At 41.9% G+C, this 26872-nt stretch overlaps 1 protein-coding gene across 1 annotated transcript; it reads right to left on the reverse strand.

Moving 5' to 3' along the window:
* Positions 1-4486: 4486 nt before the first annotated feature.
* On the reverse strand, positions 4487-25298 carry LOC145341234 (vomeronasal type-2 receptor 1-like). The gene is made up of 7 exons (XM_080186159.1): positions 25287-25298; positions 21613-21785; positions 19040-19331; positions 16133-16987; positions 12568-12795; positions 7586-7709; positions 4487-5379 (listed from the first exon to the last, which is right to left on the reverse strand). Exons 1-7 carry the CDS (start codon positions 25296-25298, stop codon positions 4487-4489), a joined length of 2577 nt encoding a protein of 858 aa, XP_080042285.1.
* Positions 25299-26872: the final 1574 nt, after the last annotated feature.

Consider the following 26872-nt stretch of genomic DNA (forward strand, 5'->3'; position numbering starts at 1 on the left):
GCATGTTTGTACTCTTATTTTCCACTAAGTGTCCTCACATTTAAGGATGTATCAATTAGAACAGAGTGTCCAAGTACAACATACAAGGCACATTGTGACTGGCTTCCATGTGAAGTCAATTTGAAGTTACACAGGGCTGCTGACTGAATGTGGTACTCCACAGATATAGGTCCACCAGCAAGAACAATGGGCCAAGAAATGGTTTATATTGTTTCTCTGTATGTTCACTTCATGGGTAGGATTTTATGGCCTCACTCATCCCAAAATCCCACCCAAGGTCAATGGGCCTTCCTATTGTCCTCCCTTCACCCGTTCTGATTCCTGTGACGGATGGGGCAGTAGAAGTTTGGCTATTGTCTATAAACAAAGCTGCTTTGTAATTTATTTGCAATTTAAATCTGGCCTCAGTAATCAATCTTTGGAAAACCTGGAGAAGTACACATGTAGATGTAAGTGAGACACAATATCCATATCACGCCACAAAGTTCCCTATTATGATACCCCATGTCACCCTATCAGAAAGGTAGATAGGGCAGGCACGGTGGCATGCTGGTTAGCAGTGCTGCTCCACAGCGCCAGGGACCTGAGTTCGTTTCCCAGCTTGGGTCACTGTGTGGAGTTTGCATGTTCTCCCCATGACTGCATAAGAACATACAAACACGTTTCCTCCGGGTGCTCCGATTTCCTCCCACAGTCCGAAAGATGTGCTGGTTAGATTCATTGGCCATGCTAAATTCTCCCTCAGTGTACCCAAACAGGTGCCAGAGTGGGGCACCTTAGGGATTTTCAGATTGCAGTGTTAATGTAAACTGACTTGTGACATTAATAAACAAACTTAAAACTCATTGGATGAATCTTCTCTGCCCAATCTAAGATACTCAAACCATTTAGGGGCGTGACCATGATTTCTGAAGTGGAGAAAATTCCAAAGACATACCTATTCTTCAGATTTTAATAACATAGATTCAGATTTTATTTTTTTCTTTGGGTGCAAGACTATGGGGATGATTTTATCACTGCCTTGTGCCCATTTTCGGGTGAGACACGGTGGTAAAGTTGGGCGTAAGTGCTTAGTGTGATTGACACCGGTTTTTATGACTGGAGCCATTTTTACGCTGGAGTTTCAGCGTGGTCAGCCTCTTGCCAGAAATGAGTGAGAGGCCGGTTAATGCATGTACATTTGTTATAATGTTGTTTTATATCTGCTTAGCAAGTGCGATGTTCAATCATCCAGGCTCGGCTCCCTTTATGACCTCACCAGGAAAGGTTCTTGCTGGCGAGAAATAGACATGCTCCCCGTGAACAGGAAGCAGTCAACTTTGCATTGCTGGTGGAACTGGAAGCCCTTGAGGACTCACGGGGAGGCCGAGGGCAAGGGAATGGGTGCCCCTTGAGCAGTGACAGACTGGCAGTGCCACCCTGGCACCTGGGCAATGCCACTCTGGCATCTGGGCAATCCCCATCGGGCAGTGCTGGGGGGCATGCAAATGGAAGAGAGGCCAGTAGGGGTGGGGCCAGTGGGGGAAGGGTAAGTGGGAATGGGGTCACTGGGGGAGCGATTCACGGACAGAGGGGATAATAGGTGGTGAGGCTAAAGGGGAGGTGGGGACCTACGGCCACTCTGCAGGGGAGAGAGAGAGGGGACCCACTGCCACTCTGCAGAGATTGGTGGGGGGAAGGCGGCGGGTCTGCGATCGGTGGAGGCTGCATCTCAGGCTGCAGGCCTCCGGGATTGCGGGGGGTAGGGGGGTGGAAGCTACTTCAGGCAGCCTTCAATAGCAGGGGCCTGACAACACCAGGTTTCAGTCCAACCGATTTATTTGATAGTAAATTCACTAGCTTTCATCTATCAAATAAAATCACTACCAAATAAATCGGTTGGACTGTAACCTGGTGTTGTCAGACTTTTTACTGTGTTTACCCCAGTCCAACGCCAGCATATCCACATCGTAGCAGGGGCCTGACAGCTCTTTCTTTTCTGTCAGAGCCCTGTTACTGAAATGCACATGTGCAACATCAGAGGCCTGCAGATGCGCATTACCTCTCTCTGCAGAGTTTTGGCCTCGATAAGTCCCGCCTCCACGCTTCCGCAGTGAGCAACAGACTTGCTCAAAATTTTGCAGGCAGAGCACGTGTGATGGGTGGAGGGGCTTAAAACATGTCCAGAGAACAGATCTGAAACTCTCCCAGTTTCAAGTCCGCCCAGCACTTAGAAAAAAAATGATAAATTCACTCCCATGTCAGGCAAAAGAAGATTGAAGTTCCTGAAGTGAATTAATTATTCTGCTGAATAATCAGGAATGCGAATAATTGGAGAAAATTGTTCTTCTCTATGTAAGAGTAAAACATTTTGTGTGTCTCTGAACCATGACAATCTCTCCACAACCTTCTTGATTCATTTGTGAAATAACCAAAATACATCCTACAGTGGATCAGATTATCAAACACAGCCAACAGTGTTCATCAGTTATTTCATTAGTTTGGGTAGATCCTGTGACTTTTGATAAAATGCTGTGACATAAAGCAGACAATTTTTAAATTGTGAATCACATGCTTGCAGTTACTTTAAGATACAAATATACTTGAGGCAAGCAAGATCTTTAGTTTCTCTTTACAGTTGGCATAAAAGGGGAAAGGCAAGCACAGAGAAAACAACTCCACTAAGAACAAAATTACCACATTTAAATTCAGGGCTGGCAGAGGGAAACTTTAATCCAGTGTGAAAAACAACAAAAATAAAGTCTCTGCCATGTTTGAGGGTTAAACAGAGGTCAGGAGTGATATTTCCCCTGCTGAAATCTGTAATTAGCTTTAGCCATGTCAAATTGCCCAAGCGCGTTTCCCATTATTGTTGAGTTTCACTATCTAAAACCGTGCAGGTGGTCAACAAAAAGCACAGAATTTTTCCTACTGGCCAGCTAGGACTACCACTATTTATTGGGAAATTAGTATGTAAGATTATTGGAAACTGATCAGAAAGGATCCCAGCTCCTGGAATCTGAGCTGTTATTATTGTTCTGCTGGAGACGACGATGGTGCAGACTTTACAGGACCAGTGTTCAGAAAAATATACATTCTCTGTACAATCAATTGCTCAGTCTTGTTGACTCCTTTTCAAGGGGCTTCATGTCAGATAATCTGTACAATACAAACTTGAGAGGGAGGCTAATGCATGGCAATGATACCCTGTAATTAACCACAGAGCATGTGGTCATTCTCAGTGGTTACTGCAGCTGTGTCCTCCTTGGAGGAAATTCATGCTAATAATAGAGACCATGAGGGATACTCATACTTGGGTAGACACTCTTTTGAGTGCTTGGATTGGCTAAGATAGGTTTTCAATTGGACCTCTAACAGTCTTCTCTCCTACAGGTCAGTTGGATTACTGAGCTTCAGTTTGATTGCAGAAAGTATGTTGCCATCGATCAGTGCAGAAGGAGACTATTCTGCCCATTGTGTCTGCACTGATTCTGAAAGAGCATCTTACCCAGGCCCAACCAATTGCTGCAGTCTGCAGTGAGGCACCTGAGTCTCGGGTCCCAGAGATTGCTGACCCTGAACGTCTCAAGAACCCAACTGCCATGCTAACAAAGCCGCTGAGTTATTTTTTAAAGTCAATGGAAATAAAAATAATGAGGATAAAATAACTGCCAACAAGCTGTCTGCCACTTTCAACCATTGCACAAAGTTACGATCTGTTCCTATGTGCAATAATATGGGGCAAATTAAAATTAGCAGTAGAGTTATGAAGTGAAGCAATTCCCAATTCCAGTTACCCATTTATTTTCAAAAGTCTCAAATGAGCAAATGAGAAGCATTATGGTAAAGAATCATTGTGGCCCAAGAATCACACCTCTACAGAGTTATTAGATTTAACATGTCCCACTGTTTAATTTATCCACATTTTCTTATTGAAGAATTTCATTACAATAGTAAAGCACAGTTATTTGCATCCTAATTGGGGCCGCACGGTGGCACTGTGATTAGAACTGCTGCCTCACAGCATCAGGGACGCGGGTTTGATTCCCGACTTGGGTCACTGTTTTTATGGATTCTGCACGTTCTCCCCAGGTCTGCACAGGTTTCCTCCGGGTGCTCCGGTTTCCTCCCACAGTCCAAAGGTGTGCGGGTTAGCTGGATTGGCCATGCTAAATTGACCCTTAGTGTCAGGGGAACTAGCTAGGGTAAATGCATGGGGGTTATGGGGATAGGGCCTGGGTGGGATTGTGGTCAGTGCAGACTTGATGGGCTGAGTGGCCTCCTTCTGCACTGTAGGATTCTATGATTCCACTTTCATTTGCTCTGATCACCTGAGGTTTAGTTTAGACAGCAACAACAACTAAAGCTTTTGTATAACACCTCATACAAAATGTCCAAGGTGTTTCATAGAAGCATAATCAGAGGCAGATATTATGGGGGTAATTAAAAGCCTGTTCAACACGATAGCTTTGAAGGATCTCTAGACTTTGAAGGCAGATTCTACTATTCAAGGTGCACGACCCATCATACCACGTTTCGTGTTCAACTCAGGTCTCAACAAAATAACGTAACATTTCGGGAAGAAAATACAAGCAAGAAGGCCAAAGCTTGAAGACAGGACAGCAAATACTTCTATTGCTGTTAAATATTTTCCTTCACTACTGAAATAAGCTGGAAGGAAGGATATCCATACTGCAAAAAAGATTAGCAGGCTAAAAGTGATGAATTTGGCTTCATTGAAATTGTTCGGCAGTTTTCGGGCCAGGAATGCCAAAATAAAGCAGAGAAGAGCTAAGATCCCAACATATCCCAAAATCCCAAATAGAGCTTGTTTAGACCTTTTGTTGCATTCTAGAATAATTTTTCCAACTACAGCCATTGTGTTTTTCTTCACAGAAGGTGGTGATGATAACAAAAGCCCAGTACAGATATTTATTTGTATGAGCACTATAGCTGCAATAATCATACGATGATGCATGGGCCGAAAGCGTTTTAACACATTTTGATTTGGTGTTGTCATTGTAAAAGCCAGTACTACCACAATTGTTTTAACAAGGATGCATGAGAGGCACAAGGAAAAACTAGTTCCAAATCCTATTTGGCGGAGGACACACATTTCAACCGAAGGCTTACCAATAAATACAAGAGAAGTCAAAAAACAAAATATTAAAGAAAATAGCAGGAGGAAACTAAGTTCATAGTTATTACCTCGTATAATGGGTGTGTTCATGAACTTTACAAATATCACAATAATAGCTACAGAAATAGTGATCCCTAATATTGAAAAAAATATTAAAACGTTCCCCAGTGGTTCATGAAAAGATAGGAATTCCACTTCCTTTGGTACACACTTATCCTTCTTTTCATTTGACCAGTAATCTTCAGGACACTGAAAACATTCTGTCAAACAAAAGGAAACATTTGACTATTTCAAATAATTTGAAAATTATTCGTCATTTTAGCAGCAGCCTTTAAAAGGAATTACTGAATTGACAAACACTCTCCATAGAATCAGAAATCAAATAAACTCCACTGAATGGGAATACACACATTGACCCCAATCTCCTTATCATTTTTAGCATTCAATATGTTGCCATATTGCCACTGTGCCAAAAATTCCAATAAAATTTCTGTTTAACACCACCTTAACATCGGGTGGCATGGTGGCACAGTAGTTATCACTGCTGCCTCTCAGCGCCAGGGACCTGGGTTTGATTCCTGGCTTAGTCACTGTCTGTGTGAAGTTTGTATATTCTCCACATGTCTGTGTGAGTTTCCTCTGGGGGCTCCGGTTTCTTCCCACAGTCCAAATATGTACAGGTTAGGTGAATTGGTCATGCTAAATTCTCCCTCAGTGTACCTGAACAGGCGCTGGAGTGTAGCAACTACAGGATTTTCACAGTACCTTCATTGCAGTGTGAATGTAAGCCTACTTCTTATTAATAAATAAACTTTAACTTTTACTTTTGAATAGCATTGGCATTTTCAGCAGGATTTAATGCTGTGGACCTTTAATCTGGCAAGGGATGGTGAAGGTCTCACCTCTTTCCTACCTCTGGCCCCCTGAAGCCTTCTAGAAGCCTTCATGCCCCATTGCCAACTGAGATCTTAAACAATTAATGCTCATTAATGGCCTCATCCTGCTGCCACTGATATTAAACCAGTTGGGCAAAGCATTTGCCAGGGGGTAAGTCTGCAAAGCAAATCCTGCAAGCTTGCTCGTGAGCTTCCAGATTGAGGGGTATCCCTTGTTCAAAAACCCTCAGTGCCTGATTGGCAGGCAGGCCTTCCTGAAAGTGGCAGTGAGGGGCTTTTGCCAGCTTCCCAGCCTGCAGTAGAGACACCCATCATCTTGATTACACACTGCCCTATGCACATAATATCCTGAGCACCCTAATGTACTTTCAATTCTATTATGGAGTAACTTCAAATATTACAGAATAAGCTATTAGTCAGAAAGGGTACTTGAATTTACTAATGGATGAAGTTGCTTCATGTTAATATTGCTAACTGCTAATTTACGATCATTGCGAATCAGAAACTGCTCTCTTTTATATTTCCTAAGGCTTTATTAAAGACTTCTCTTCATCTGGTTTTCATTGCTAAAAGCTATAAGTTGAGTTCTGTCCTTTAAAGCTGAAACTTACTTACATTTTAATTAACTTTTATCTAACTTATCCTCATAAAATAATAAATCACGTTTACATGCATTAAATAACTAGTTGAATTTTGCTCAGTCTTCCAGCATTCTTGTATCTCTCTGCATTTTAGTGATGTTCTAGGGTTTTTATTCCTTTGTTGCCACCATATTGAGGCTGTTTGTTATTTCTTGATAAGTTTGATGAACTCTTTGTGGTTGTTAGCAGATTAATGTTCCCTTTACATTTGATATTCCAGCAAGTGTCTTGTTGAGTGTAAGACAAAAAGCTTTGCTTATCCGTCTCTTTTTCAGAAATTAAAGTAGAAAGGCCACAACTACCTGGCCATCTTTGTGAAGGTAAAATGGTTCCAGCTGTGACCATTGTGGTATGGCTACTGTAGGGAGAATAGCAGGATAGGGCCCATTAGGATGTTATCTTCTCTCACTCATTGATTAGAAGTATAGAACCATAGAATGCCTCCAGTGTAGAAGGAAGCCAATCAGCCCATCAAGCATACATTGACAACAGTCCCACCCAGGCCCTTAACCCTCCGTATTTACACTTCTTGTCCCCCTGACATGAAGGGGCAATTTAGCATGGCCAATCAACCTAACCCACACATCTTTGGACTGTGGGAGGAAACCAGAGCACCCGGAGGGAATCCACGCAGACAGGGGAGAATGTGCAAACCCCACACAGATAGTGACCTGGGCCAGAATTGAACCCAGCCCCCTGATGCTGTGAGGCAGCAGTGCTAACCATGGTGCCACCGTGCTGCCCTTGGTACCTCTCCTTAGATCAGTATTAGAAACTCAAAGACCCATAGAAATGGTTTTTGTTGATGCCCCAGTTCCATTCCAATATCGTCTGTGTTCTTCAGGCGCAAGCAAAGTCTATACTGCTCAGCACATCGCCGACATAATGTGGACATCATCAAAATGCATTTTCATTATATATAAGTTTACCTGTTCCATCTGATATCTCTCCAGCGGCACAAGGAACGCAATCGAAACAACAAATTGGCTGTCCTTGCTGAACTCTTTTCCGAGTACCTGGGTGGCAGTTTTCACTACATACAGAACGAGGAACCTTAGCAAGCCAAAAAAAAACAATATCACACAATGAAATTATGCTAAAATAATGTGTTGGCCAAAATTAATCTTGATTTCTACACTGTTAATGTGCAATTTCATCTAGGATCTCATTGAATTTACTTTGCACAGACGCAAATATAAAGAAAAGCTCTATTTTAATGCTACCACAGACCCTGGTTGGGCTGCTTTTAGTAGCCCTATTTTCATATAATTTCCACACAAACTGCCAAAATGTTGGTCCCAAATTATATCAATATATTTTGCCTCTGATATCATAAAAGAAAAATCTTCCAGCTATTCAGGCCAATGGGGTCTTCTGATCCCATCAACAGCCCACTCCCACCGTGGATTTCCTGGCAGTGGGAGAGAATTCAATGGGAATTCCCACTGACAGCGGAGCGGGGGGAAAACCAGAAAATCCCACTGCCAGCCAACAGCAGACTGCTTCCCACTGCTGAGAAATACGCCACAGGGAGGCCAGAGAATCTCACCCAATAGCTTGGCACATCTCACATTTCCTGATTTTATCATTGACACACAGAGGCAAAATATATTGACATAGCCCTGAACCCAGCTGATATTCCAAGGTCAGTTTCATTTAAGTAATTTCAATAGCCTTCTTAACCTCTGCTGGACAGTATGACTGAGGGGTGTGGCAATTGGCAGTAATGGTAAGCTTGAAGGACAGCTATGCTTTAAAGAAGGGCGGCGCAGTGGCGCAGTGGTTAGCATTGCTGCCTCAAAGCTCCAGAGACCTAAGTTTAATTCCCGACTTGGGTCGCTATCTGTGTCAAGTTTGCACATTCTCCTTGTGTCAGCGTGGGTTTCCTCTGGGTGCTCCAGTTTCCTCCCGCAGTCCAAAGATGTGCGGGCTAGATACATTGGCCATGCTTAATTGCCCCTTAGTGTCTTGGGATGCATGGGTTAGAGGGATTAGTGGGATAAATATGTGGGTTACAGGGGTAAGGACCTTGGTGGGATTGTTGTCATTGTAGACTCAATGGGCCAAATGGCCTCCTTCTGCACAGTAGGGATTCAATGAACTGAAAGTTTGCAACTTATTTTAAGAAGGCACCCACTCACATATTAATGATTGTTCTCCAAGTGGTTGCATTAAATTTTTGAGTCTTTAAATTTCAAGTGATCCTTCTGACATCCACAGTTTTGAATCCCAGAGGCAAATAAGTTTCTTTAGTATCCAGAGTTCCTTTGTCAGAAATGATGGAGGTTATATTTCTAGCATTTGAATAGTATTGTGACATTCCACGTGCATATATAGAATATCAGGAGCAAAATTGTGCACATAATGCAAATGGATGTAGACCCAATCGAATGGATCCTTGGTCCATTTGCGAACTTGCCAACCTTGGTCAGCAAAGTGAGCAAATAATCATCATTTTCAGCTAGCTACTTGTTAAAAATGTCAGTTGCAATAAAACTCAAGGTCTTAATGCATTTGTGCTGATTTGGAAGCATGGCCATCTATAATCTATAATACATTTACCTCTTTTGAAGACCATTAAGTGGGTACATGGAAAATTACTGATTTTGAACATTTTGATCATTTTTCAAATTTATAAGAAACTTATCTCAGTGATCTGTTTCATCAATTTAATGCTAGATTGGAAGGAACGTGAAGTTCAAGTTAAACATTAGCCTGGATTTCTCAGGCAGCCGCGGAGTGATGGTGATCGCCGGCAACCTCAAAGAAAACTACCTGCAAAGAACTATGGACCTGTACGCTGGGCATTTCTCCTTTTCCAATCTCAGTTTGAATCTGGGCCACATCAAAGGGATCTCCAAACATCTAACAACAATGGTTTTATCAAACAGGGTAAGCAGCCATTCATGTTGAAGCATTCTCCCAGACAACAAACCAGGAAGTAAAATTCACTGATATCATTCACTGTTTATTGGATTTCGCAGAAAGCGAAATAAATATCAGGGACATACATATAGGATTAACTTTGAAGCTGAAGTATTATTTTTATTTAAATATGTGATTGTCTTTATTATACATTTATCATATATGATATTATTAAACTAGAAAGAGTGCAGAAAAGATTTACTAAGGTACTACTATGACTTGATGGTTTGAGGAGAGGCTGCATAGACTGGGACTTTTTTCTCTGGAGCGTAGAGGTTGAGGGATGATCTTATAGAGGTCTATAAAATAATGAGGGGCATAGATCAGCTAGATAGTCAATATCTTTTCCCAAAGATAGGGGAGTCTAAAACTAGAGGGCATAGATTTAAGGTGACAGGAGAGAGATTCAAAAGTGTCCAGAGGGGCAATTTTTTTCACACAGAGGGTGGTGAGTGTTTGGAACAAGCTGCCAGATGTAGTAGTAAAGGCAGGTACAATCTTGTATTTTAAAAAGCATTTAGACAGTTACATGGGTAAGATGGATATAGAAGGATATGGGCCAAATGCGGGCAATTAGGACTAGCTTCGGGGTTTAAAAAAAAAGGTGGCATGGATAAGTTGGGCTGAAGGGCTTGTTTCCATGCTCTAAACCTCAATGACTTGATGACTCTATTCCACAAATATAGGGGGGTAATCTTACCAAATATATTCTAAGTGCCAAATAAGCATGACAATGGGAGAGTTTCAGATCCATTTTTTCAGAGTGAGAAAAAAAATCAAATCTTACGATGCTTAGAGAAAAAGATTAGACAAAGTGTGTCAGTGGAGGGATGGATGGAGTCTATTCACGGTGGGAAGCAGGCTGCTGACGTCTAGAGGGCACTACTACACGTGTGCTCTGATTTCTCCGTGCACTATGTACAAGCATACGTAGTACATTGAGAGATCAGAGCACACGTGCAACAAAATAGTGCATTGGGAGATTGTCACTCTGCCATTGTCCACACCACCCCCCGCACCCCCCCCCCCCATACCAATCATCTCCCCTATCGGGTCCCAGGCTCACTAATAATATTTAAATCAGAGTTTAAATATTATAATCAGAAACTGGGCATGAACCCAGTTTTCCGCCTCTATCAGGATCTTACCAGCTCACCACGCCAATCGACCAGCGTGATGGGCCAGTAAGGTTGCCCCCATAAACTTGGTTTTCTAGGGTTAGAGAGGTAATTTTGAACTTAGAATACAGTTCAAAACTTAGTTACAGCCTCACTCTACAAGGTGTGACTTTGTCAGGGATATTTTGCATTGAGACAAATAGCGTATCGATCATCAGCAAAGTGGTGGAAGGGGGCATTAACAGTGCTTCCTAGCAACACTTGACTAGCAATAACCTGTTCACTGACACTCAGTTTGGATTCTAAGGGCCACTCAGCTCCTAACCTCATCACAACCTTGAGTTCAAACATGAATAAATAGCTGAATGCCAGAGGTGAAGTGAGATGAATGTGATTGTCCTTGACATCAAGGCTGCCTCTGACCAAATGTAACATCAAACAGTGCTAGCAAAACTAAAGTCAAAGAGAATCAGGAGAAAAATCTTCACTGGTTGGAGTCATGCCTAGCACAAAGGATAATGGTTGTGGTTGTTGGAGGTCAATCATCGCAGTTCCGGGACATCACTGTAGGAGTTCCTCAGGTTCTAGGCCCAGTCATTTTCAGCTCTTCATCAATACTCTTCCCTCCATTGTAAGATCAGAAATGGGATGTTTACTGGATGAGACAACAATATTCAGAACAATTCACAACTCCTTACATACTGAAGCAGTCCATGCCCAAATGCATCAAGAGTAGGGCAGTATCCAGGCTCAGGCTGCTAAGTGGCAAGTAACATCTGCACCACACAAGTACCAAGCAATGACCATCTCAAACAAGAGAGGATCTGGCCATTACCCCCTGATATTCAATGTCACTACCTTTGCTGAATCCCTACTCTCAACACCCTGAGGGTTACCAGCAACTGAACTGGGATAGCCATATAAATACTGTAGCTATAAGAACAGGTCAGAGATTAGGAATCCTGCACTGAGTAACTCACCTCATGACTCCCCAAATCATGTTCACCATCTACAAGTCAGGGGTGTGATGGAATACTCTCCATTTGCCAGGATGAGTGCAGCTCCAACAACACTTAAGAAGCTGGATGACATCCAGGGCAAAACAACCTGCCTTATTGGTACATCATTCATGAACATTCACTCCCTCCACCTCTAACACTCAGTAACAGCAGTGTGTACCATCTGCAAGATGCATTGCCAGAACTAAGCAAGACTCCTTCAACAGCACTTTCGAAACCCATTACTACTATTATCTAAGACAGGAGCAGCAGATGCATGGGAGCACCACCTCCTGGAAAGTCCTCTCTAAGCATCTCACCATCCTGACTTGGAAATATTTTGCCATTCCTTCACTGCCAATAGGTCAAAATCATGGAATTTCCTTCCTGTGCACTGCAACATCACATGGCCTGCCGCATTTTATGAAAGCAGCTCAATGTCACCTTTCCAAGGGCAATTAGAGATGGGCAACAAATACAGGTCTAGCTAGCAATGCCCATGTTCCATGAATTAATAAAAGAAAGCTAAGTTCTTATCAGGTGCCAGATTCTCCGATCCTACTGCGGTGAATGGAGATTTGGCTGAGCACTGGCAACATCATGGGGTGTGAACAGCCAGAGAATTCTGGCCCAGTTCAATGAGTTCTATCTGATTGCAATCAAGGGATTCTTCAACAGCGCACCATGTGGAAAAGCATAGGATTGGTGGAGCAACTTCTGGATTTCTGTATTTAACTGTGCATATGTGGACCCTGGAAGTTGCTGTCAGTCCTAGATGGGTAATGTTGAAAAATGCTAACAGTTCCATCATGACACTTATTGCAATCATGATAACTATTGCAAAACCCAGGCTCTTGTAAATAAACATACCTCTAATTCTCCTGCATTCCAAATGAGATCCTCTTCCCTGATGGTAATTTCCTGTCCTGGAGGTGCTCTAGCATCATAACATCCCACTTTCACAAATTTAATTACACCATCAGAAGTTACTTGCCAGTTTATTATGTCATATACAGCTGAAACATCGCCATTTTCATCAAAATATCGTTCATTTCCTGATTGGTCGATGAACCCGACTTTTCTCATGTAATGCAGAAGCTATAAGGCAAATATAAATTGAATTACATTTTTAAACCCAATCACATAACACAGAATTTTAACCAATATGAGTATATCTGACATTTAAAATATCAATTAGCTCTGCTCCAAGCAGGTAATTATTTATAAAATATTTACTGCTAATATCAAATAATGGGTGGCACGGTGGCACTGCTGCCTCACAGCGCCAGGGACCTATGTTCAATTCCTGGCTTGGGTCACTGTCTCTGGAATCTGCACGTTCTCCCTGTGTCTGCGTGGGTTTCCTCTGGATGCTCCGGTTTCCTCCCACAGTCCAAAAGACGTGCTCGTTAGATGCATTGACCGTGCTAAATTCCCCCTCAGTGTGCCTGAACAGGTATCGAAGTGTTCAACTAGGGGATTTTTGAAGTCACTTCATTGCGGTGTTAATGTAAGCTTACATGTGACACGAATAAAAGATACTTTATTAAAAGGATACAGGGTTGAATTCCTGTGCTAGCTGATTTCGATTCTTTTTTAAACCCCATAGGCAGTCATTTTCCACATAAACTGTTTTGTGGAACGTCAGTGTTCTTTTAAATGAACCTGCTTTATGTCAGCAACTCTCTGTCAATAAAACTTATTTAGAAGTCAGAAAAGTATTTTTGTCAACTGATTTTGCATAAACGCAGCAAAAACCTAACTAAAAACCAGATTTGAAAGCTATTACTCCAGTTTCTCATTCCATGTAATTTTCTGTTGGTGTTTTTTGCCATCAGTGAAATCTGCCGTTCCTACTTATTTGGCCTATGATGCTTTTGCATCCTTTATACAATTACCCAGTGCTTGTGCCAGAATATTACTGCTTCACTCAGGTGTCAATTTAAATTATCTACCATGCTTTTGACAGAAGTATCCTGCCTAAAGATTGCAAGGATAAATTAGACCCAATTGTTTAACTTTCATTCTCATTTAGATGTTGAGATTGTTAAGGTAAATAGTGATATTTTTGCCTAAACCTTACAGATAGCACTGCAATGGGTGTCCCCTCATGAAATTCTCTTGAAATTATGTTTCCTTAAAAGGAATACAAGACTACCAAATAAGTGAGCAAGTACTGTGGAGAACCTGCCACTGCCCTTGGACCCATGTTCATAGACTTCATTTATAGATAAACTGGGTAGAGGAACACTACTTTCACAGGCTATAAACTGGCAAGCTGCAGACAACAATTTCACAATTTGCCTGTTCTTTAGATCCTGGGATGGGGATAATATGGTAAGGGAGTGAAGCTGAAATGACTTGGCCCATGATGCTGCTGAGGTGCACTTCTGTTTCTCCTCACTCCCTGGAAATGTAAGTTTTTAAAAATTGCCTTTTTGTTGACAGGTTCCTACAGCCCCTCTAAGTACTACAACAAATAAGGAAACAAAATACCACAGATGCAGTCCAAATATGTGCGGGTTAGGTGTATTGGCCATGCTAAATTGACCCTAGTTCAGGGGGATAAGCAGGGTAAGTGTGGGGTTTAGGGAATAGGGCCTGGGTGGGATTGTGGTCGGTACAGACTCAATGAGCCAAATGGCTGCCTTCTGCACAGTAGGGATTCTATGATTCTATGAAACCTGAAATGTAAACAGAAAATGCTGTGAAAACTCAGCAAGTCCGGTAGCATCTGTGGAGAGAGAAAGAGAATTAACGTTTTGAGTCCATGTGACTCTTCTTCAGTGTTAAAGAGAGGCAAAAATATAATGGATTTTATACTGTTTAAGAGGGAATGCAGCAAAATAGAAGTAAGAAGTCTCACAACACCAGGTTAAAGTCCAACAGGTTTATTTCATAGCAAACACCACTAGCTTTCGGAGCGCTGCTCCTTCATCAGGTGAGTGGGAGATCTATTCACAAACAGGGCATATAAAGACACAAACTCAATTTACAGAATAATGATTGGAATGCGAGTCTTTACAGCTAGTCAAGTCTTAAAGTTACAGACAATGTGAGTGGGGAGAGCATTAAGCACGGGTTAAAGAGGTGTATATTGTCTCCAGACAGCGATGAGTATTGTCTGGGGACAATACACATCTCTATAACCTGTGATTAATGCTCTCTCCATTCACATTGTCTGTACCTTTAATTCTTGATTAAGTGTAAAGACTTGCATTCCAATCATTATTCTGTAAATTGAGTTTGTGTCTTTATATGCCCTGTTTGTGAACAGATCTCCCACTCACCTGAAGAAGGAGCAGAGCTCCGAAAGCTAGTGGCATTTGCTACCAAATAAACCTGTTGGACTCTAACCTGGTGTTGTGAGACTTCTTGCTGTGTTTATGCCAATCCAATGCCGGCATCTCCACATCAGCAAAATAGAAGGCCAGGGATAAGTGGACGCTCAGGAAAAACTTAAGTAGAAATTTCTTCCAAATAAATTCTGGGAAGACTGAAGCTATTGTTCTCAGTTCCCACCACAAATTCCACTCCGTTCACCCTATGACTCATTCCTGTCTCTGGCAAGTGTCTGAAGCTGAGCCAGACTGTTTACAACAATTGTTGTATTTGATCCCAAAATGTGTTTTCAACCCCATAGCTTGTCACTAAGACTACCAATTTCCACCTCTGTCATATCACCCGACTTCATTCTCCAGCTTAGCTCTTCTGCTGCTGGAAGCTTCAACCATGCCTTTGCTACCTCCAGCCGTGACTATTCCAATGTGCTCTTAGCCAGGTTCCCACATTCTACTCTCCATAAATTTGAGGTTGACCAAATTATGCTGCCTGTATCCTAACTCATATCAAGTCCCATTCATCCATCACCTCTGTTCTTGCTTATCTCCACTGGTTCCCAGTTAAGCAACACCTTGATTTTAGAATTTTCATTCCTGTGTTCAAGCCACACCGTAGCCTCACCCTTCCCAGTCTCACTGATCTCCTCCAGCCCTACCATCCTCTGAGATAGCTGTGTTTCTCTCATTCTGGCCTCTTGACCATTGCATTAGACCTGGAAAACTGGGCACAGCATGTGCACTGAGTTGGGGACTGGGGTCCTCAAACAAATGTTAGGGCCCTGTTTACCAAATCCAACGTGAAGCAGCAGTTCAGGTGAGCACCCTAGACACTCAGAAATTGAAGCTAAAACATCTCTGGGAGGGATCATATGATGGAAGCATCCCTTCCCTCTCCTCCCGCACTCACAGCACACCAACCCCACCCCAAAATTTATTTTCCAAATTCTCATTTCCATTCACATAATGGGTGCGATGCAGACCAATTTCTCACCTACAAAGTTTAAAATCTGACAGCAAGGCTTTACAACTGTAACTGATGAAACTATAAGTGAAAGTGATATCAGAGACCATTACAGGACCCCATCTGAACTGACCTGCCAAGGTTCAAAATCATGGGCATTTGCACAGGTTCCATTTTCGAAAGGTCCTTTCCCCTTTTCACAGGACTGCAAATCGTGCAGGGCATAAGCGACCGCGTGTACTGCATTGTTCACATTGCATGAGATTCGCAAATTACTGTCATCCGTGTAGGAGTGATTAGCCGCCCTCATATCTTCCATCCCAGTACATTTTTTCTTTGGAGCAGACTGACTCACATTTGATTGCAGTTTAATTTCTTTCTGTGTTAAATCCGACCACGAGCAACTAAACACTTCTTCCCAGAGTTCAGGTATAAAAATGTCATGAGGAGCTTTAAGTGGATGCATCTCAAAGAGAAATTCCTGGAGTCCTTCAATGTTACATAATGGGAGTGTAAGCCCCATAGTTCCTGTCCAGTATTTGGTGTGTTCCTTTTTTATAATAAATAGCGGACCTGATGTACTCCAACCTTCACTTGCTAGCCAGGTTCTGTTCGTTATGTTTTGTCTAACGATCTCTTCCAGCAAAGGGACTATGTTAGTGTCACAAGAAAAAGCAACTATAACCTTTGCAGATGACATTTTTATTACGTTAACGACTTGAAGATACTTTTCTCTAGATTTGTCAATCGGAATTGCCTCAGAAAAGGCAATGCACACTCCAAGACGTTCTACTTCTTCTTTAAAGATCTCAGCTGCTTGTCTGCCATATTCAATATCATCTGCTAATATCCCCACCCATTTCCAACCAAAATGTTTCACCAGCAGGACAAAGACCTTGGACTGAAACATATCACTTGGCATCGTGCGAAAAAAGGATGGGAACTCTTCTTTATCACTGAGACGTGGGATAGATGAAAAATAACTGATCTGTGAAAAACCATCAAATGTAGATAATTAATAATAGCATTTGTAAAGACAGATCTTATTCTTAACATGACACAGCTCTTGACTTGTGGAATTTTAGTGTGGCTTTAAATTGCTTTCATTTACTAAATGATTCCAGACAATGTGCATTTCAGCTTAAAACTCACACAAGTCCGCAAAAACATTTGTGCTGTGGAAACATACACTACCTTTTATTGCCACATATGAATTTGGCAGTGGGTCATATTTTTATTAGGTAACCCATAGGACTGTGTTCAATCCCCAGTGGAAGACTCCCCACACTAAAAGTTAATGCACTCAGCATTTTATTGTCTTATATTTGGAGTGGAAAAACCTGCTCAAATGAATACTTAATACTACTTTTTAGTGGAAAAATTGATGAATTGCTCATAATGTTCTCTCATAACAGGGAGACACAAAACAATGTAACTCACTCAGACATATCATTCTAACAAGTTATTGGTGGGGATGGTAATTTGGGATTTTTGCTGACTAGTTTCAGAGATATATGAGATATCTGTGCTCCTCTATTTCTGGCCCCTTAGAACCTCTACAGTACAGAAGGAGGCCACTTCGGCTCATTGAACTGACAACTACCCCACCTAGGCCCTATCCCATAACCCCAAGTATTTACCCTGCCAATCCTCCTGACACTAAGGGACACTTTTGCATAGGCAATCCACCTAACCTGCACATCTTTTGAGCGCGGGAGGAAACCAGAGCACCCAGAGTGAACCACACAGACACGAGAAGAATGTGCAAATTCTGTACAGACAGTGACCTGAGGCTGGAATTTAACCTGGGTCCCTGGCACTGTGAGGCAACAGGGCTAATCACTGTGCCACCATGCCACCTTGTCTTGAGCATTGTATTGACCTGGAAAACTGAGCACTACATGCTCTACTGAGTTTTGGAATGGGATCACACCCATTCTGTGAACGGAAATTAGAATTTTTAAGATGAATTTCAGAGTTGCAGCAGCTTCCACCGCTTGATCCTTCCCAGAGATGCTGTAGCTTAAATCTCTGAGTGTCTGAGATAAAATTCTGATGATTTTAATGTTAAAGAACAAACTTGATAATACATGTCAGCACAGTTCCATCCCTAAATTATAAAAGATGGATGTTACCCCATGATCACTGTTCTTATATAATCTAGTAAATGTAAGTACATTACTTTTTTATATTGGTTGAGAATGGATAAGTATCTACTGTCCCCAGTGAAATACTAGGGCTACACACGCCCATTTTACTGGCTTAAATTGGACACAAACTCGCCACCCACTCCACCAATTCATTAAGCTTTCAAAGACCATGCAGGTGCTCTCACAAATAAATCACTAGGAGGTGAATCTTCCAATGCACAGGCATTAAAATAAATTAATTCTGAAAATCAAAAACATATTATATATATGTTCTGCTTTAATTATCAGGAACTTATTTCTTCTAATACACTGGCTACAAAGTTAGAATAAAACTAAAGGAATTTCCTTTTGTTTCTTTTTAAGATTTGACTTTGGAATCTGCAGTCTGAATTCAGTTATTTTTATGTATTTGCTTTATGAAAGGACTTGTTAAAATCTCATCTCCAAACCTGTGCTGCTTTCATGTTTCAACTGGAATACAAATGAAACATTAATAGATATTTTGGAAGTTAAAAAGTGGAATAAATTTTGTTTCTAACTTAAAGCTTTTAATGTAATTAAAGGTCTTAATGCACTTCACAGGAAGATTATAAAACAGAATATAAAACAAATCACATAAGGAATTATTTGGTGAGCAGTTGATCATCGTAATATGTTAACCATAGAAATCGTTATCATCTCCCACCCACAGCCTCAGTTCTTACTTCTCTTTGTTTTTGGATAGGTCAATCAATGGGAAAAGTTACTTTTGAATTATTTATTTTTTATACGTAACAATATAAAATCAAAGCAGCTGCAGTTTTGATCAGAGTATCTATTTTAAGGTATCACATTTTTGAAGCACATTCCCTTTACTTAAATATGATTCTCCCATGAAAACAATTTCTCACCTGAGGGAAACGATAGGTCCCTAGTATGGTTGCCATTGCGATTGAGATTGTTGAAGTTGAGGCACCTACTACAGCAGCTAAGGAAGAATTTAATTGGCATCGGTAATTTGGTATGAATTTCTGTTGTCCAGATATAATAGCAAAGGCATCCTCAATAGCTGTAGGAATATTGTAGCATGTATCGTAGATGGCATAACCCAGCGTTGTGTTTGGCAAGAGTGCTGGGTTTTTATTTATTTCATCAATTGCGAAGATCATTCCTTGCATCCATCGATGAGTCCTAATATTGAAGCTTGAAAATAGAAATTAGCAGTAATCATAATTGACAATAATTATTAAAATTAAAACTTGAGCATGAAAACATTTATCTGGGGGGAGCTCAATTTAAGTGAATTGAGGAGCGATTTGGCCAGGGTAAATTGGAGTCAAAGTCTGTCAGTTAGAAATGTAATGGAGCAATTGGTAGCTTTTAAAGAGAAAATAGTTGAGGTAATGTGTAAGTACATTCTTGTAAGGGGGAAAGAGAGGAAAACCAAAGTCAGATCTCTCAGGGTGACAGAAAGGCTGGAGAGCTGGAAGAAGAAGTGACAGGTGCCATATAACAGAAATCAGCCTGGAAATATAGGAAGAATAAGACTATAAAATGTACACGTAAGAAGTGAAAAAGAAATATAAGTGGCAAAGAGACAACAAGAGTGGATTGCAGGCTAACAGAAGGTATATAACAATAATAGGCAAAATACTATAGATGCTGGAATCGGAAACAAAAACAGGTGCAATAGCCCAGGCAGAGATCCATTGACTTTCAGCAGGACTAGATGATCCCAGTGGTGGGCCTGGTTGGAACACTGCCCGAAGTGTCAAATATGCTTATGCTTTTGTTAGAAATTAATATCTATTTTCAACCTGTCAGAAATTGAAATGTCCAACCTTCATAGATAAGCGTTTGGCAAACTCTTTATTTCTGAGGGAGACAGGAAAGTCCAGGTTTCCAACAGGAAGCAGGAAGCCAGTCAGACTAACCCTGATAAAGATTGTTAATGCCTAGAGCCTGGTACCATGAACCTGGCAGAACTACCAGTTGAATGAGTTCACTCAGATGGTCAAGATGAGTGCATTCATCTGCATGTCACATCTTAGACACATCACACCTTTTACATTGCTCAATGCAACATACCTCATCACACATCCTGACACTCAGAACTTACCCCTAACATTGTTATACTGCATATCCTCCACAAGCAACTTCCAGTCACACATATACTTCTCACTGTCTCCAGATATTCTGCTATAGTTGACACATTACCCAAACATACTCACACACAGTCACTGACATTCTGGCCTCTGTCTTGCAGAAGAAGGTGGTTCACAACAGGTGGGTCAGGAAGATGATGGACAGAAAACCAGCAAGAATTTATTCTTTAAGCACCCTTGATCAGATGATCCTGAGCATGGGCACCAATGTAATGAAGCCAGTGGCACCCCCTGCTGTCAAGGCCAACTTGCATGATGAATAGTTGTTGCTTCTCCAACTCATTTCTCACCTTCATCCTGAAAAGTACCACGAACTTGAAATTGTAGATGAAGTAACTATTGATGTGTTTTCTCCTGACCCGTCTCTCACCCCTCCTTCCCCTTATGCTTTTGTGTTTTCAGAGAGCCAAAAACTGCTATCAGCTCAGTTACTGCAGCTGCAAGTGAAAGGGCAGGGGAGAGGAGGAATTGAGCTCTGAGGAAGAAGCACCATCATTCAGCCTACTGCTTGCAGCCATCAGCTCAGATACTGGCAGTGCACAAACTTGGAGGCCAGTTTAGATTTGGTATCTGCACATGATGAATCATCAGACATGAGAGGGCTGTAATCAGAGGGACATGGTTGCACATAGGTTCTGCAGCATGACTCTCAGATGAGAGCTTTTATGTTGGACATGCACATTCAGATGCTTGGGACATTGTCAGATAGACAGTTGTCCCTGACTAGGAACACAGAGGAGTCTGGATCCCCTGTGGCACTGGGCATCTCACAGGGAATCCTTCCTTTCCACCATGGAAATGATGAAGAATTCTGTGGTCTGACAGCCAGACCAACCCCTGAAGAAGTGCACAATATTCACTGTCACAGCTTCCACTGCAGCCCAGTGTAGTCCTGCTGATGTTCCAGTCACACAGTGCTCAGACAAAGGTCATGAGATCCCTGACTGCGGGTACTCAGTCTCAGACTACTCCCACCCAGTAATGGCTGCCATCATGGATACGGATCTCGGTGCTCCAGCTCTGAGAACTGCCAATACACCACCCCATGGGTGGCAGTGGATCGGAACCCTAGTGCCCTCTCTACGGGCAGCAGTTGTGCTCTGCTCCTGTCACTGCCACGCTTGCCAGTACCCTTGCTGGTGCCTCTTAACCAGCCAGCTGCCACCCATGCTGAGATGAGGAGGTCTGAAGGCAAACATATCCTGATTCACGAATAATATTTCTTAGCAAATGAGTTGTACATTTATCAGAATCTATTGTTTAATGAACGGAGGAACATATTTCAGCTGCAAGAAAATACCAATTTATTTTGCACTTACTGGTCTTTGCACATTCTGTAGCCTGGCTCAGATGTGAAGGGCACATTGGATACCTCAGTAGTGTCATGAAGGGGAAACACTCCTCCGATAATGATATCACCATCCTGAAGCACCCCACTGGCTGTACGTTCAGGAAGTTTACAGCTTGACGGAGCAGCTTCAAATCTTGAAAACTCACAAGAAAACAACAGAAAACATAACTTCAAACAGAAACTCATTTTAGCAAGAAGTGATACCTGTAGCACAGTGACTCCCTCCATATATATAGCTATTTAACAACCTCCTCTTATTATCACTGCAAATAATTATCTGTAATATGTTTTCCCCTGAGAATCACCTCTATTACAATCATGAGGTCATTTAGATTGGTCCTGGGATCTCAAATTATGTTCAAATCAAAAGAAAATATCTTTGGGATTTCAGGTAAACAACATTCAGTTCTATTTTTTAGAAGTTTTTATTTTCAATTAGTCATAGGCCTATTGTAAACTCGAAATGTAGATTCATTTGTTCCAACAACACATTAAAAAATTATCAAGATAGTTAACATGGTTTCATTCTATAATTATGAAATTTGTCTGCTAAAGAAAGAATATACATTGTGAAGACAAGTGTGAGAGAGACAAACAAATATCAAAGTGAGAGCTGTGAAGAGTACAAAACTGACCTTGTTTCCTTTAAAGAGGGGAAGTGTAATAATCTTTTTAAATGCTGTGTGAAGTACACAGGGCTGCATTTAACCATCTGATACATTGGGGGCAGAGGGAGGAAGGGAGTGAGCGGGGGAGGTCAGTAAAGAATGAAGAACCCAGAGGGCAAGGCTCCCTCATGTTTTCTTACATCATTAATTCATTCCTCTCCTAGAAACCAGCCTGATTGACGGGCTTGGGTTCCAGTCAGATGTAAAACAGTCCAGAGGCAACTGCAGGATCTGCTAAGTCCATGCCCCAGGATGGGAGAAACTAAGTTGAGGGTGCGGTGCTTGGTGGATCAATCTTGTTAGGGTTGCCAGTCTCTGAGGGACTCCCAGGGTCCAGGGTGGGGCTGTTCTCATCCTAGGCCTAATGCGAGAGTGGAGTGTTGAAGGTGTGGGGAAAAGATTAGCAGTTGGAGATCTGTATGTGAGAAAGGTTGGGATCAGAGGCTTGGGAGAATGATTTGATTTGATTTATTACTGTTACATGTATTAACATATAGTGAAAAGTATTGTTTCTTGCGTGGTATACAGACAAAACGTACCATTCATACAGAAGGAAGAGTGTGGGATGTAATTTTACAGTCATAGCTAGATAGCTAGGGCGTAGAGAAAGATCAACAATGCAAGGTAAGCCTTTTCAAAAGTCTGATAGCAGCAGGGAAGAAGCTCTTCTTGGGTTGGTTGATACATGACCTCAGACTTTTATATCTTTTTCCCGATGGAAGAAGGTGGAAGAGAGAATGTCCACCTCTCGCGTGCAGTCCTTAATTTTGCTGGCTGCTTTGCTGATGCAGCAGTAAGTGTAAACAGAGTAAATGAATGGGAAGCTGGTTTGCATGATGGGTTGGGCTATATTCACGGCCTTTTGTAGTTCCTTGCCATTTGGGCACAGCAGGTATCATCTGGCAATACAACCAGAAAGAATGGTTTGTATGGTGCATTTGTAAAAGTTGATCAGAGTCATAGTTGACATGCCAAATTTATTTCGTCTTCTGAGAAAGTAGAGGCATTGGTGGGATTTCTTAACTATAATGTCAGCGTGGGGGGATCAGGACAAGTTTTGGTGATCTGGGTACCTGAAACCTTGAAGCTCTCAAACCTTTCTACTTCATTCTCATTGATGTAGACAGGGGCATGTTCTCCTCTACACTTCCTGAAGTCGATGACAATCTCCTTTGTTTTCCTGATAATGAGGGAGAGATGATTTCTACTGCACCAGTTCACCAGATTCTCTCTCATTCCTGTACACTGTCTTGTCATTGTTTGAGATCTGACCCACTACGGTGGTGTTGTCAGCAAACTTGAAAATTGAATTAGAGGGGAATTTGACCACACAGTCATAGATGTATAAGGAGTATATTAGGGGGCTGAGAACATAGCCTTGTGGGGCACCGGTGTTGAGGATGATCATGGAGGGGATGTTGTTGCCTATCCTTACTGATTATGGTCTATGGGCTCGGAAGTTCAGGATCCAGTCACAGAGGGAGGTGCCGAGGCCCAGGCCATTGAGTTTGGAGATGAGTTCGTGGGAATAATGGTGTTGAAGGCTGAGCTGTAGTCAACACATAAGAGTTTGACATAGGTGATTTTGTTTTCTAGGTGTTCCAGGGTTGAATGCAGGGCCAGGGAGATGGCTTCTGTGGACCTACTGAGGTGATAGGCAAACTTTGGTGAATCCAGTTAATTCAGGAGGCTGGAATTGATTCGCACCATGACTAGCCTTTCGAAACACTTCATAATGGTGGATGTCAGAACCACCATCCGATAGTTAAGGCAGGCTGCTTGGTTTTTCTTAGGTACCAGGATGATGGTCATCTTCTTGGAGCAGATAAGCAGATTGTTGCAAAAAGAGATTGAAGATGTCTGCGAAAACCCCTGCCAGCTGATCCATGCAAGGTCTGAGTGCACATCTGGGTACCCCATCTGGGTCAGTCGCTTTCAAACGGGTTGACTTTCGAAAAAGCTGCTCTGACATTTGCAAGGTTCATCCAGGGCTTCCAAGGTGGAGGGCATTCTCTCGCTAATCTCTTGCTCAAAATTTGCATAGAATGCATTGAGCTCATCAGGGAGGGGTGCATTGGAGCTTGTGATATTTCATGCCTTCATCTTGTAGCTTGTTATGTCTTGCAGACCTTGCCATAGTCAGCAGAGGTCAGTGTGGCTAGCCTGGGACTCTAGCTTGGTCCAGTACTGTCTTTTGGCATCTTTGATGGATCTCCTTAGATTGTATCTGGCTTTCTTGTATAGATCAGTGTCACCTGACTTGAGCGCCTCAGACCTGGACGTCAGCAAGCAGTGGATTTCCCTGTTCATTTGTCATTTCCAGTTGGGGGACATACAGATTTGCTTCTTTGGCACACAGTCTTCTACACACTTACTAATGAAGTCAGTTACTGTAGTGGAGTACCCGTTCAGGCTGATCACAGAATTTTTAAATATTGACCAGTCCACTGACTCCGAGCAGCCCCGTAGGAGAACATCTGATTCCTCTAAATTGGAGGCCATGGAGGTTGAAGGTCTTAGTTAAGAACAGAGGTCCAGGGGCAGTGTGGAAATGGAGAGAGGGAGAGGGCATCAGGAGAGATCAGAGGCCTTGGGGCCACAAAAGCCCGGAGATGAGCAAGTGTGAAGTGTGGAGGCATGAGTGGGAGTGAATCAGGGGCCTCATGGAGAAGGTTAGCGAGAAATCAGAATGCTAAGGGATAGTGCCTGGGTTGGATTGTTCAAGTAGGCACTGTGGTGTCTGAAGGTATGATAAAGCAGATTTTGCATTACCTAGTAAGGAACTGATAATGGTGACACCATTATCAACATGTCATTTGGGCCACGCCATCTCCATTTTCCTCAGAGAATAGTCCTAACTATAATATGAACAAAATAAATAAACGTCCAACTGTTTACCTTTCTGGCTGGCAATGAAAAGTTTGTGAAATAAGAAAATAAGTTAGTGTATCTTTGCTGATTAGTCCATACTTACCACGTAGCCCATGATTACCTGTCACGTGGTCAACAACAACTAATCTTCAAAACCAAAAACAGAAATTTCTCCTGGCAGATTTTCTATCTTCCCCTGAAGTGTCTACATCTGGTGCACGAAATATATGAAAATAAGATGAGCGAATGTTGCTAGGCTGGTGGTCCATAAATCATAACCTAATGTAGTGGGGGCACAGGGCCAAATCTCATAATGACAACTGGTAGAATTTAAATTCAACTAAATAATAAATCTGAAATTGAAAGCTGTCTCAGTAATGATGACCATTAAATTATCATCGATTGTTGTAAAAACTCATTTGGTTCACTAATGGCCTTTAGGCAAGGAAATCTTTTCTGGTCTGGCCTACATGGAAGGCTGGCCCTACAGCATTTTTGTTGACATATTGCCCTCTGAAGTAGCCTAACAAGCCACTCAGCTGCAGAAAACTGAAAGCAGATGGACTGTAACAGTCCAAGGTAGTGGTTCACCGCCACCTTGAAAGGGCAATTAAGACTGGGAAATAAATGCTTGCGCAGTCAGGGATGCCCACATCCCATGAAAGAATATTTTAAAATTCTCACTGAAAATTCTCTCTGGGGCAGCACGGTGGTACTGTGGTTAACACTGCTGCCTCACAGTGCCAGGGACTTGGGTTCGATTCCCAGCTTGGGTCACTGTCTGTGTGGAGGTTGCACATTCTCCCTGTGTCTGCGTATGTTTCTTCTGGTTGCTCTGGTTTCCTCCCAAAGTCGAAAGGTCTGTGGGTCAGGTTGATTGGCCGTGCTAAATTGCCACTTAGTGTCAGGGGGACTAGCAGAGTAAACACATGGGACTACGGGGATTGGGGCTGGGTGGGATTGTGGTCAGTGCAGATTCAATGAGCTGAGTGGCCTCCTTCCGCACTGTAGGGATTCTATGATTCTATGAATATTGGACCCAACTATATTGGATCAGCTGATTTCCCAAATACTGATACTGAACTCCTGCTCCTGGCACCACAACAATATCATGGGAGATCCAATAGTTGATTAATGATTACAATAAAAAGATATTCAGAGACAACATTTGGAATAAGATAAATATATGTGGAGTATGCAAGTTATTATGATTCGAGAGAATAAAGCAAAACTCAATATTGATACAGCTATCTAATCACTCATGGGAATAAAAGGCATTCTCTTCATGAAGAGCTATATTGATCACTATGGATAGATTGTATTCAAGTACAATCAATTATTATTTCATACAACACATGCACTTACCTATATTAAAAATTAAATATTCAGGTTCATAGATAATAATGTGGTTAATGTATTTTGTAATAAAATCATCAAGGGTTTTGTCATGCTAATCGTGGAAGCTAAAATCAGTCAGTCATAGTATTGTTCCTAATCCATAACAGCTGTTAGAAAATATTAATCTCAATGTTCTCAATCTGGTTCTACTTCCATTGGAAGATATCTGATTAAGGATAGAAACACAAAGAAGGAAGATTGTCTCTCTTTTCATGAAGAAGGATCAGGTTTCATCCCAAATATTGTTTACAGACCTTCTTTACAGTTAAATAGAAACATAGAAGCATGAAG

This window comes from Carcharhinus amblyrhynchos, chromosome 3, assembly GCF_965287045.1.
Source record: "Carcharhinus amblyrhynchos chromosome 3, sCarAmb.v2.hapA, whole genome shotgun sequence".
In the NCBI taxonomy this organism is placed as follows: Eukaryota; Metazoa; Chordata; class Chondrichthyes; order Carcharhiniformes; family Carcharhinidae; genus Carcharhinus; species Carcharhinus amblyrhynchos.